The 14,312-nt window shown below is 40.7% G+C and overlaps 2 protein-coding genes across 4 annotated transcripts in view; one reads left to right on the top strand and one right to left on the bottom strand.

The window, feature by feature from the left end:
• The window catches only part of uprt (uracil phosphoribosyltransferase (FUR1) homolog (S. cerevisiae)), a 73,654-nt gene extending 62,912 nt beyond the window's left edge, over window positions 1–10,742 (top strand). Inside the window, exon 7 of one of the 2 annotated variants that reach the window (XM_072270913.1) lies at window positions 10,685–10,742. In XM_072270913.1, coding sequence (XP_072127014.1) covers window positions 10,685–10,725 — 41 coding nt within the window. In that variant the 3' untranslated portion in view covers window positions 10,726–10,742. Of the gene's footprint in view, window positions 1–6,812; window positions 6,956–10,684 lie in introns of those variants that run through there. The other variant, XM_072270910.1, reaches the window with a different exon arrangement.
• zdhhc15b (zinc finger DHHC-type palmitoyltransferase 15b) overlaps window positions 1–14,312 on the bottom strand; it is a 55,641-nt gene that overhangs the window by 28,334 nt on the left and 12,995 nt on the right. For both annotated transcript variants that reach the window (XM_072270908.1, XM_072270909.1), the window contains exon 2: window positions 8,008–8,034. In XM_072270908.1, coding sequence (XP_072127009.1) covers window positions 8,008–8,034 — 27 coding nt within the window. The remainder of the gene's footprint in view (window positions 1–8,007; window positions 8,035–14,312) is intronic.

Below are 14,312 nucleotides of genomic sequence, written 5' to 3'. Positions count from 1 at the left end.
CTACTTGTGACATCACTTTCAAGGAATAATGGATCTATGTTCCCAGATCCCTCTGTTCTACCACACTCCTCAGTGCCCTGCTCACCATGTAAGGCCTACCCTGGTTGTTTCTCCCAAACTGCAACATTTCATATGTCTGCATTAAATTCCATCTGCCACTTATCAACCCATTTTTCCAGCTGGTCCACATCCTGCTGCAAGCTTTGATAATCTTCCTCGTTGTCCACTGCACCACCAATCTTGGTGTTATCCACAAATCTGCTGATCCAGTTTACCATGTTATCATCCAGATCATTAATATTGATGACAAACAACAATGGACACGGCGCAGATCCCTGCGGCACACCACTTGTCACAGGCCTCCAGTCAGAGAAGCAACCATCTACTACCACTCTCTGACTTCTTCCATGAAGCCAATTTACTATCTTATCTTGAATATCAAGCAACTGAACTTTCTTGATCAACCTCCCAAGTGAGTCCTTGTCAAACACCTTGCTAAAGTCCATGTAGACAACATCCACTACCTTGCCTTCATCAACTTTCCTGGTAACTTCCTCAAAAGCTCTATTAGGTTGGTTTGACATGACTTATCACACACAAAGTCATGTTGATTATCCCTAATCAGACACAGTCTATCCAAATAGTTATATATCCAGTCTCTTAGAATACCTTCCAATAACTTTCTCACTACTTATGTCAAGCTCACTATTCTATAATTTCCTGGATTACTCTTAGAACCTTTCTTAAACAACAGAACAACATTAGCTATCCTCCAATCCTCTGACACTTCACCTGTGGCTAAGGATGATTTGTATCTCTCTACCATTAATGGTGGGTCCATAGCAATCTTCTGACAATTAACTAAATAATTATTACAAGATGTATTTGAGTTATTTAGTTTTTATTAACACAAGAGATTCTGCAGACATTGGAAATCCAGAGCAACACAAAAAATGCTGGAGGAACTCAGGCAGCATCTACGGAGAGGAATAAACAGTTGATGTTTCAGGCCAAGACCCTTCATGAAGACAGGATAAACAGGGGAAGAAGCCACAATAAAGAAATGGGGGGGGGGTGAGGGGAAGAGGAGGGAATAGAAGCTGGCAATAGGTGAAAACAGGGGAAAGGGTATGAAGTGAGAAGCTGGGAGTTAGTAGGTGGAAAAGTTAAAGAGCTGAAGAAAAGGAAGTTGATAAGTGAGGGGAGTAGAACATGGGAGAAAAGGAAGGAAGAAAGGACAGCAGGGGCCAGTGATGAGAAGGGGAAAAAGGAGAGCCAGAATGGGGAATAGGAAAAGAGAGAAAGGGAGGAGGGAGAAATTACCAGGAGTTCATGCTGTTCATGTTTGGAGGCTACCCAGATGGAATATGTGGTATTGCTCCTCCAACTTGAGAGTGGCGCTGTTGTAGGCATAGAGGCAGCCATGGACCAATATGTGGGAATGGAAAGCAGAATTAAAACGGGTGGACACCAGGAAAACCCACCTTTTGTGGCTGACAGTGTTAAAGGGCTCGACTAAGTGATGCACAGATCAACATCAGGTCTCAAAAACGTAGAGGAGGCCACACTGGGAGTACCGGATAGTTTTGAGTGAAAGGATCTTGTTGATGATGATGGATGTTATGAAGGATGATGTGCAGGACAGGGAGGCTCATGGGGTTGTAGGTAAGGACAAGGAGTACTCGATCCCTAATATGGCAGTAGGAAGATGCAGTGAGGGTGGATGTCTGGGAAATGGAGGAGATGAGAGCAAGGCAGCATTGACATTAGAGGAAGGGAATCACCATTCTTTGAAGAAAGAGGACTTCTCAGATATTCTGGAATGGAAAGACTCCTCCTGAGAACAGATGCAGTGGAGACAGAGGAACTGAGAAAGGGAATAGCATTTTTACAAGTGACAAGGTGGGAACAGGCATAGTCTAGATAGCTGTGAGAGTCAACGTTCAAAGTAAATGTATTACCATAGTACATATACGTCACCATATACAACCCTGAGATTCATTTTCTTGTGAGCATACTCAATAAATCCAACAACCATAATAGAATCAATTTAAGACTGCTCCAATAGGGCAGACAACTAGTGTGCAAAAGACAACAAACTGTGCAAATACAAAAAGAAAAAGAGTAATAATAATAATAATAATAAATAAACAATAAATATCAAAAATATGAGATAAAGAGTCTCTGAAAGTGAGTCCTTAGGTTGTGAAAGCATCTCAATAATGGGGCAAGTGATATTGAGTGAAGTTAACCCCATTAGCTCAAGAGCCTGATGGTTGAGTGACAATAACAGTTCCTGAACCTGGCGAAGTAAGTCCTGAGGCTTCTGTACCTTCTTCCTGATGGCAGCAGCAAGAAGAGGGCATGACCTGAGTAGTGGGTGTTCCTTTAGATAGTTGCTGCTTTCCTGCAACAACATTCCATGTAGATATGCTCAATGGTGAGGAGGGCTTTACGCATGATGGACTGGGATGTATCCACTACTTTTTGTAGGATTTTCCGTTCAAAGGCTTTGGTGTTCCCACACCAGGCTGTGATGGAGCCAGTCAATACAGCTCCACCACACATCTACAGAAGTTCATTAAAAGTTTTAGATGTCATGCCAAATCTTCGCCAACTTCTAAGGAAGTAGAGGTGCTGCTGTGCTTTCTCAGTCATTGCACTTACGTGTTGGGCCCAGGACAGTTCCTCTGAAACGATAACACTGAGGAATTTAGTGCTGCTGACACTCTCCACCGATGATCCCCCGATGAGGACTGGCTCATGGACCTCTAGTTTCCTACTCTTGAAGTCAACCATCAGCTCCACAGTCTTGCTGACATTGAGTGAGAAGTTGTTGTGTGGGCACCACTCAGCCAGATTTTCAATCTCCTTGATTCATCACCACCTTAAATTCGGCCTTCGACAGTGGCATCATCAGCAAACTTGAAAATGGCATTGGAGCTGTGATTAGCCACACTGTCATAAGTGTAAATCAAGTACAGCAGGGGGCTAAGCACACAGCCTTATGGTGCACCTGTGCTGATGGCAATTGTGAAGCAGATATTGTTGCCAATCCGAACTGACTGAGGTCTGTAAGTGAGGGAATTGAGGATCCAATTGCACAAGGAGGTATATTGAGGCCAAGGTCTTAAAGCTTATTGATTAGAGTCAGTAGGTTTAAAAAATATATCACTACACAGTCTGTCTCCGGAGATCAAGAAAGGGGAGAGAGGTATTGAGATGAATCAAGTAAATTTAAGGGCAGGGTGGAAGTTGGAGCAAAGTTAATGAAATTGATGAGCTCAGCATGGGTGCAGGAAGCAGTCAAAGTAGCGTAGAAAGAGCTGGGGAACATTACCAGTGAAGGCTTGAAACATGGACAGGTAGCTGACAAAAAAGACGGGTATAGCTGTAGCCCATCCAGATGCCCACAGCTACACCTTGGGTTTTGAGAAAGTGGGAGGACACGAAAGAGAAATTTTTGACAGTGAGAACCAGTTCCACCAAAATGCAGAAGAGTGGTGGTGAAAGGGAGATGGTCTGTTGTCAAGAAAAATGCAGAGAGCTTTAGGGCCATCCTGATAGGGTTAGAAGTGTATAGGGACTGGACATCCATAGTGAAGATGAGGCGATCAGGGACAGGTATCTTAAAGTGTGTATGAAGTGTAAAGAATATAGGTAGGAAGGTACTGAACCAAAGTAGTCTGGAAATCCAGAGCAACACACAAAGGGGAATTCAGCAGGTCAGGCAGCAACTATGAAAATAAATAAACAGTTGATGTTTCAGGCTGAGATCCTTCATCAAGACTGGAAAGGAAGGGGAAAAGATGCCAGAATAAGAAGGCAGGAGGAGGAGAAGAAGAACAATCTAGAAGCTGATAAGTGAAGCCAGGTGGGTAGAAAAGGTAAATGGCTGAAAAAGATGGTATCTGATGGGTGAGGAGAGTGGACCATGGGAGAAAGGGAAGAAGAATAGGTACCAGGAGGAGGCAATGGGCAGGTGGGGAGAAGGGGTTAGAGGCCAGAGTGGTGAATAGAAGAACAGGGAAGGAGGGAGGGGATTCAAAAAAAGAGGTAAAAATTACTGGAAGGAGAAATCAATGTTCATGCCATCAGGTTGGAGGCTACCCTACCCTAAGTGGTTTCTCCTCCACCCTGAGAGTGGTCTCATTAAGGCCATGGACTGAGATGTCAGAACAGGAATGGGAATAGAAATTAAACTGGTTGCCCAATGGGAAGTTCAATTTTTTTGGTGGATGGAGTAGAGGAGCTTGACAAAGCAGTCCCCCAATTTAAGTTGGGTCTCTCCAATCTACAGGAAGCCACATTGGGAGCACCAGATAAAACAAATGACCCCAACAGATTCGCTGGTGATATATTGCTTCACCTGGGTGGGAGGAGGTGAATGGGCAGATGTAGCATTTCTCTCGCTTGCAGGGATATGTGCTAGGAGGAAATTAGTGGGGAGTGATGAATGGACAAGGGAAACACAGAGGGAGCGATCCAGGCAGAAAGTGAAGGGTAGTGAGGAAGTAAAGTTGTACTTGGTGGCAGGTTCCCATTGAAGATGGTGGAGGTTATGGAGAATAATGTGTTGGGTAAGGAAGCTCATGGGGTGGTAGGTGAAGACAAGAAGAACTTTATCCCTGTTGAATTGGTGGAAAGAAGGCATGAGCACAGATATCTGAGAAATGGAGGAGATGTGGGTGAGGATAGCATCAATGGTAGAGGAAAAGAAATACTGTTCCTTGAAGAAAGAGAACATCTCTGATGTCCTGGAAAGCAAAGCCTCATCCTGGGAACAGATGAGATGGAGACGAAGGAGCTGAGAATAGAGGTGTCTGAAGTGGATCAAGTGAATTTAAGAGCAGGGTGGAAGTGGAAGCAATATTAATGAAATTGATCAGCTCAGCACGGGTGCATGAAGCAGCACTGATGTAGTTGTCAATGTAGTGCAGAAAGAGTTGGGGAGAATTACCAGGGAAGGTTTGGAACATGGACTGTTCCCAATACCCAGTGAAAAGGCAGACATAGCTGGGGCCAATGCAGGTGCCAATGCATGTTTGCAAAAGGAACATGATGGAGACTAATTGTGCAACCATCACTTACACAATAAACACAAAATAGATATTTTGTTTTGCAAATTAATTGGTCTCACAGTAATCACTGTTTAGTAAAGTGTCTAAAGAAATGTGATCAGAATGTAATCCCCAAACCATAGCCCAATATTCATATTTTCTTTCCATTTTGGTTACCAATGTGATCAACCTCTTTGTGTCCATCTAAGAGCCATGTAGTGTTTGAATCACTCGAATAATCTGAAGCATTCTCTATCAGTGCCACCACTTTCAAGACATGATTTCTCTTAACTGACAAAACATTACACAAGGCCATAAAAATAATAGAAACAGAGGTACATTATTTAGCCCTCATGTCCACTCTACTGTGCAATAAAATCACAGCTGATTTTCTACCTCAGTGCCACTTTCCTGCATTAACCCTGTCTATGAAAAACTATCAAAATCTTTCTTGAATATATTCAGTGGCCGTGCCTCCACTGCCCTCAAAGGGAGTGGATTCTCAAGATTAACTACCTCTTGCTGAAGATAGCTTTGCTCACCTGTTTCCTGAATAGTCACTTCCTTATTTTGAGACTGTAAACATTGGCTCTAGATGTCTCAGATAAAGCAAACATCAACATCTGCGCTTTAAGAATTTTGAACATTTCGATGAAATTAATCTTTAATCTTCTAAACTCAGTAGAGTACAGGCCCACTCCTCTTACTATCTCATCACGTGACAACTCTTCCATTCCAGATCTTTTTGGCCTTGGCATATTCTAGTTCTATAACAGTTGCATCTTTCATCTCAGCAAGCATCAGGCATCCTTCTAACACAAATTTGCAATACACTCACCCAGTTCCTCCACCTGACCCCTGTCAATCGTGTAGCTTTTGTTCACCACTCCACTGGATTTACTAACACCTCTTTTGGTCACCTTCCTAACTTCCATTCCTATTTTCTACTCAGGTTTTTTCCCTTATGTGAGAAGCATTGCATGTTAGCATCTTGTTTTTATTTCAATGTTCCAACAAAATAAAGCCAAAAGGAAAAATAATCTTTAAATATTTATTACATTTTCTGTCATGACACAGTGCATTCCTATGACCATGTAAAACTTACCTATTAAGCATAAACAGATCTTTTGGGGACAAGGAGTTTAGTCTTTGCTTTCATCTCTGGAACTGAAATCTGAATATAGCTTTAGATATTTCTTGGCCAATTATCTGCAAGAATTCTCCATGAAATGAGTTTGTGCCTCAACTTGGTAACTGTATTCCCTCAATTTGCCACTAATGGACATTACCCTTCAGAAAAGCCAAAATAAATGGAAATGTCAAAAGAAAAAGCAATAAATGTTTCTTCTGAACATTGGGATAAACCAAATGCAAAATGGAATCCAGCAAACTTCAGAATGTCCGGACCGTATATTGGACTAGAAAGATTGAAACTGGGTGCTTCAGATGAAAAACAGTTAACTCTCCTGAAATAACATCCCTCCTTTGATGAGCTCCTCAAAATTGAATTATGTGAGTTGATTGAAAGAGAAATCAGTTGATCTGGAGGTTTCTAACTTGCAGCTTTTATTTTTGGAGCATAATGAAATGGATTTGCTTATCACAAATGCTGGTGAAATCTGCAGAGTTGTCAAAAAGGATGTGAAAAAATAATTTCAGTTTAAAAAACTAACAAACGTCTGTCTTTAAAAATTCAATAGCAATAATACTTAAATAAATGAAATAATTAAAATATCCCATTTTACTTAATAGGTCGCAAAGTGAAATGTTTCGGCACTGAAAGGGAGCCCAGAGTGAATATTTCAAGTCTGATGATCAATCTTACAAGTTATTTAATAAAATTCAAGTATTTATCTTATCTTTGCCTCAGGGGAAATTAAGTATGGAGGGTAAATTCAGAGTATCGATTTTATCAACAATAAAGAAGTGGGTACAACACAAAGAGTCAAAAGGTCTCCTTCTGTGGTTTGAATTTCTATGATTATGATGCAATGAATGTGAATTATCAGACAAAGCAATTGCTTAGCATATCTTAGAAAGGGAGGCAGGAGTCTGGGTTGGATTGGGAAGATAAAGGAGTTGTGGGGAACAGGACAGAATGCATTAACAAATCAAAGACTTGCCTAAAGGGTGGAGATATGCATTTCTTACATGTTTTTCCATGGTAAAAAAAAAACAAACTTTTTACTTATCATTTCCAAGTCCCTCAAATAAATACTGCATTTCTGGGCTTTTACGTAAAATACTAAATTTGTACTGAATGCTTAAACTTTACAACCTGAAATATCACTAATTCATAGCCAGCTGGCTGATTAGTATTAACAATGTTTTAAGGTCTTGACCTTTGCACATGAACATAAGCAAATTACAGACATCCCACCCTGCAAAAACTTGTTTCAGGGAGGTAGCACCATCAATTTGCGGGAGACTCCCGGAACTTCCGGGAGAGGTGGGATGTCTGCAATAGAGTAGCTCCTTAGCAGCTCGCCAGCTAGTTTAAATAACGTTAGCTATGCTAATGAATGAATGACACCTGTTAAACTCACCTCAACACTTCTTTTACAGTCTTAACCCTTCATGGGCAATAGAACAGTCACTGTTGCAAACAATGCAGTGAGCAACACTATCATTATTTTTTACCCCTATTAGGCAGGGGTACACTTTAGTGTAGTCTGGAGTGATGTACATTTTATATTTTCTTTTTTTGGAACACTCTGCCATGGTACGCTCTCTCTCTCTCTCAAAAAAAAAATCGATTTCCGGGATATTGTATATAATTTGCGGGAATCAGGGAGCCACTATCAATATGTGGGAGACTCCCGGAACTTCCAGGAGAGGTGGGATGTCTGAAATTATATTGACCTATTGAAAATGGTGAAACATATTAGCCGTTCATTGGAAAAGCAAGTTCGTTAAAAGATTAGAAAGATCCAAATCAGAGCCTTACCTTTTTCCATACCATTACGGACAGTAACTGTAAAAGAAGAATGAACAAGATTTTAAAGGAAGGAACATTCAAAATGCACAGAAGTATTTATCATTTACAGTATAAATAGATACTTTGATTTGTAAGGTAGAGACTTCAAAATGATTTTTGCTGCTTTTGAAAACTATTCAACGAAAATTACTGTGGTAGCATGAGCTGCTTACTTTATCACTATAAAGTCAGTCAAAGGACATTTATTATCAAAGTATGTATGCAGTATATAACCCTGAGATTCGTCTTCCCCCATGCTCCTTAAAGAAGATCTTCAATTTCTTCTTAAGTATTATGATTAACCCCACTTCAGGAGGTACTATATTACACAGTCTAATAATTTGTTGCAAAAAAAATCTGCAGATGAAGTTTTTTATAAGTAGCAGCAAAATCAACATATTTATTTTAGGACATGTTTAAAAAAATCATACAGTTAATTTCTTAATTGACTCCAGGTCATTTGATCTTTACTAGAATTCAGCCCAAAATAACATCACTAATGGTTTACAAAAATAGGTAGAAAATATCAAATGCAAATTTGATGTTACTCAGTTCTCTGAAAACGATGAGAGACTTATTTTAGCAAAAAAAGCAGCCTCACTGGAGATGACTGCTTGTGGCTGTTCCTGCAGCATGCATGAGTGTAAATTCCCCTGTGATTAGATTAGGGTTAATCAGGTTTGTTTGGGGGGGGGGGGTTGCTGGGGCAGCAAAGCTCGAAGGGCCAGAAGGGCCTATTCCGTACTGTATCACTACATAAAGTACGTTGCTGGTCAACTTTACTCAATACTAAGTAGCAATTACCACAAATCTGTGTGCCTATATTAGAACACAGGAATATGATGTTGTGCCAAACTATACTAATTCCTTATGCCACAGAATGCCCATATCCCTCTATTCTTTGCACCTTCATGTGCTTAAGAGCCTCTTAAATGCTCTGTCACATTTGTCTCCCTCACCACCCTTGGCACCAAATTTCAAGCACCCACAAAAAAAACCTGCCCTGCACATTTCCTTTGAAATTACCCCATTTCAACTTGAATGCAAGCTGTCTAGTATTAGACATTGCAACCTGGGAACTTTACCTATGCCTCTCAATCTTACAAACTACTATCAGGTCTCCCATCAGCCCCCACCACTTCAGAGAAAACAACCCAAGTTTGTTTAACCTTTCCTCATAGCACATGCAGTACAATCCAGGCAGTATCCTGGTAAACCTCTTTTGCACTCTCTCCAAAGCCCCCACACCCTCCAGTTTAAATATACCCAATGATCTGGCCTCCTCAGATATCTGTGGCAATGAATTCCTCAGATTCAACGTTCTTCATCTTTCCTTTTTAATGGAATGTACTGTCCTGTACTCTGTACAATTGGTCTTTAAACACCCTCCACGTTTCAGATGTGGACTTGCTATTCCCGATTAACCCTCCCTAGTACCTCCTAATACTTTAAGAATTTGCCCTACTCCAGTTTATTTCTCTCCCGCAAAGTCCTTACTTATCATTATTTACAGATATCTTAATACTTAAACATTTGTAGTCACTTCTCCCTAAATGCTCTTCCACTCAAGGATTTGTCATCTGGCCAAGCTCATTACCTAACACCAGGTCCAGGCAGGCCCTTCTCTTGTTGGTCTATCTAAACGCACTCAAATGTAGGACATGCAGGACATGCCCTCTTCTCATTACTACCAGCAGAGAGGAGGTACTGGAACCAGGAAAAAGCAAACTCAATGTTTTTAGGAACAGCTTCCTCCCCTCAGCCATCAGATTTCTGAAAGGCCCATGAATTCACGAACACTACCACTTTTGCACTATTTATTTTATTGTAATATTGATTATCAGATGGTGATGAGAGAGCATACAGGAGCGAGATACACCAGCTAATTGAGTGGTGTCGAAGCAACAACCTTGCACTCGACGTCAGTAAGACCAAAGAGCTGATTGTGAACTTCAGGAAGGGCAAAACGAGGGAACTCAAACTAATCATCATAGAGGGATCAGAAGTGGTGAGAGTGCGCAAGATCAAGTTCCTGGGTATCAGTATTTCTGAGGACCCAAGCTAGACACAACATATTGATGCATCTATAAAGAAGGCGAGATACTAGCCATATTTCATTAGGAGTTTGAGTTGATTTCGTTTGTCACCTAAAACACTCGAAAACCTTGAAAGATGTACTGTGGAGAGCATTGTGACTGGCTGCATCATCGTCTGGTATGGGGGTTGGGGCTACTGCATAGGATTGAAGTAGGCTGCAGAAAGTTGTAAAATTAATCAGCTCTATCATGGGTACTAGCCTCTGTAGTATCCAAGACATCTTCAAGAATATGCCCTCTTCTCATTGTTACCATCAGAAAGGAGGTACAGGAGCCTGAAGACACAAACTCAGCAATTCAGGGACAGCTTCTTCCCCTCTGCCATCTGATTTCTAAGTGGACATTGAAACCAGGAACACTGCCTCAATAGTTTTTTTTAAATTTCTGTTTTTGTACTACTTATTGTAACTATTTATGATACATATAATTACTGTAATTCAGTTTTTTAAAAAATCTATATTATCATGTATGGCATTGTCACAAACCTGCCACAAAGTTAACAAATTTCACGACATACGCCAGTGATATTAAACCTGGTTTTTACTCTGCAGATTCTGGAATTGTTCATGCAGATGGAGAGCAACACACATGACCCTACTCTTAGTATGGAGAGTATGGAGAGACAACACGGGGAATAAGTAATCTATTAAACCGGCACTGTTTGATGTGAAAACGCTGTCAATGGTAATAAAAAATGAGATATCAAAACAGTTAGAAAATAATAAAATGATTTTAGCAAAGCTGATAGATTTATGAAATATTTGATTAATCTACAGGAGTGATGTATCTTTACAGTAGATGAAGAGGAACCAGTGGATGTGGTACACTTGGAATTAAGCTTTCAATCATACTCCACACAAAAAAATTAGTAAAAAAATCTCAAGTTCATGGATTTTTTTGGGGTGGAGTGGTCACACACTAGGTTGTACGGAGAGTTGGTTGACAGATAGAAAGCAGGGTGCGGATAAATGGATTCTTCTCAAATTAGCAGCCTATAAAGATATGGGTATTGCAGGGTGAAGTGCTTGGTTCTTACTATTCACAATGTATATTAACAATTTGCCTGAAAGAGTCCAAATATAATAATTTTGGTATTCTTTATCCTGGAGGGCTGCAGTGACTCAATCTGTGCAAGTCTGGAAGTCAAGACCCAAAGTTCAAAGCCATGAACTTTGTGGTGTAACAAAATCTGAAATTGGAAGCCCAATGCCTGCAAGTCTAAGAGTTCGGGTGAAGGACTGGAGGCCCAGAGGCAACCTGTCCTGGGGTTGGAGGTCTGTCTATGTCTGCATGTGTGAGGGAGGGTGGTAAAGAGACTTATTTTGCCTTTGTTGTCTTGTTGTTGTTGCTTGTCTTGTTCTGCTGAACTCTGTGGACATGCTATGTTCACACTTGAATGTCAGGTGACATCCTTACATGTGTTGGTTGTTAATGTAAATGATGGATTTCACTGTTTGTTTTGATAAATAAATTAATCTGAATTTGATATACATTCAAAACAATGTTTGATAAATTTACAGATATTAGAGGAAACCAAGGATATGAAGATAGAACAAGGACTGAATGCTGAAGCAGGCTCAAGAAGCCAAATAGCCCACTCCTGTTCCTATTTCTACATTACAATCTTACGTTAACCTGTCTAATTGGTCTCTTCTTCAAGCTCAATTTAATTTGTTAGTTCTAGGGTAGAATCTCCTTTGCAGAATAACTGGGAATTTCTTATAAACACAGAACTTCCCCTGACATCGCACTTCCTAAGAATAAAGGGACCCTTACTAATAGGATTGAATGGCCCAAACCCAAGTTCAGTACTTCTCTTCTAGATTGTTTTATGTTAGCGATTGACAAACTGATTAAATAAAAACATAAAAAGACTGAAAAAATTGATACATTACTATAGACCTTGATAACCATTGAGTTGATTTAGTTTGGCTTTGACTACAAGTATCTCGGGTCAAGAATGATGAGTTTGGAGAAGGACATAAAGATACAGAAGGCGCTGGCGTGCAGGGCTATGAATGACATGAAGGAAATCTGGAAGTCGAACTTGACCAGAGGGCTTAAAAAGAGGATTTTCATAGCAGTCATAGAGTCCATTCTCATGTACGGATGCGAGACGTGGACACTAAGACGATGCGAAAGTCACTAGATGGTTGCTATACACGAATGCTCCGGATGGCTCTTGACGTGAGTTGGCAACAGCACATGACGAACGTCGAGCTCTATAACAACCTACCGATGCTCATCACTAAAATCGAGGCGAGAAGACTGCAACTAGCGGGGCACTGTCTACGCCACCCCGAGCTACCTGCCAGCCTAGTCATCATCTGGGAGCCCAAGCACGAGAGAATGAACCCTGGGCGCCCTCCTAAGACTATGGTCAACATGCTCCTAGAAGACAGCGGCACGGCTAATGTAGATGAACCGAACACACTGATGAAGGAGAGGGAGAAGTGGAGAGTCCGTCATAGTGCCCGATGCTGGCCCCCTAGGCCTGAGTCGACGTAGTAGTAGTAGTTGATAACCATCTGTGATCACTGGCTTCCATCCTATTGCACATGACTATGTGGCTCAGCATGGCTCAAATACCATCTACAAATTTGCTGACAGTACAACCATTGTTGGTAGAATCTCAGGTGGTGACGAGAGGGCGTACAGGAGTGAGATATGCCAACTAGTGGAATGGTGACGCAGCAACAACCTGGCACTCAACATCAGTAAGATGAAAGAGCTGATTGTGGACTTCAGGAAGGGTAAGACGAAGGAACACATACCAATCCTCATAGAGGGATCAGAAGTGGAGAGAGTGAGCAGCTTCAAGTTCCTGGGCATCAAGATCTCTGTGGATCTAACCTGGTCCCAACATATTGATGTAGTCATAAAGAAGGCAAGACAGCGGCTATACTTTATTAAGAGTTTGAAGCGATTTGGCATGTCAACAAATACACTCAAAAACTTCTATAGTAGTATACATGGAGAGCATTCTGACAGGCTGCATCACTGTCTGGTATGGAGGAGCTACTGCACAGGACCGAAAGAAGCTTCAGACGGTTGCAAATCTAGTCAGCTCCATCTTGGGCACTTGCCTGCAAAGTACCCAGGACATCATTAGGGAGCGGTGCCTCAGAAAGGCAGCATCCATTATTAAAGACCTCCAGCACCCAGGGCATGCACTTTTCTCAGTGTTACCATCAGGTAGGAGATACAAAAGCCTGAAGGCACACACTCAGCAATTCAGGAATAGCTTCTTCCCTTCTGCCATCTGATTCCTGACTGGACATTGAATCTTTGGTCACTACCTCACTTTTTTTAATGTACAGTATTTCTGTTTTTGCACATTTTTTAATAATCTATTCAATATACATAATTGATTTACTTGTTTATTTATTATGTTGTACTTACTTTTTTTCTTCTCTCGCTGCTAGATTATGTATCGCATTGAACTGCTGCTGCTAAGTTAACAAATTTCACGTCACATGTTGGTGATAATAAACCTGATTCTGATTAGTTGGGTCAATGAGCTGGATCACCCATTCCTCAAAGCATTTTGATGAAATATGATGTGAAGATAGACAGAACTCTTCATAGTCCTTTGATTTATAAAGAAAATGCTGTTGCTCATTGTGAGAAGCTATAGAGAAAAATTATTGTGAACACAGAATATCATACAAAGAAATCATACTGCCAACAGTTAACAGAATATCAGCAAAAAGCCAAAGAATACTGAGCTTTTCAGGATCTAATGTGATTAACACACAAGCAAAAGCTTCTGCTTTAACTCTGGCACTAGCAGATTTGTGCTTTTACTCACATAATGGCTAATTTACTGGAAATATTATATACTGTCTGATATTTCGTCAAGTTTCTGTTTCAACAGTTAACCTTTTATGACACCCAAAGCAAAGATTACTTGTGTTAGAAATGTTGCTGTGTCTTAGTTTAATCTTGAAATTAAGAAGAAAATGTCAAGTAGACCTTCTAATTTTGAGTTCATTTCAAAGCAGTTAGAAAGCCAACACGCAGGCAGGTTTCCTGCACAATCAGAAAGAGAATAATGGTGAAATAACAACAAGAGACGCACACAAAACACACACCTTTGTGAACATTCCATTCACAACCAGCTGGGCAGTAAGCATGCAAACATTGACCTAACAGCTGAATTCAGAAGCAAGACAAGAT

The sequence above is a fragment of the Mobula birostris genome, chromosome 10, assembly GCF_030028105.1.
Source record: "Mobula birostris isolate sMobBir1 chromosome 10, sMobBir1.hap1, whole genome shotgun sequence".
NCBI classification, from domain to species: Eukaryota; Metazoa; Chordata; class Chondrichthyes; order Myliobatiformes; family Myliobatidae; genus Mobula; species Mobula birostris.
Note: the sequence above shows the minus strand (reverse complement) of the source record. Positions and strands in the feature narration are given on the sequence as shown.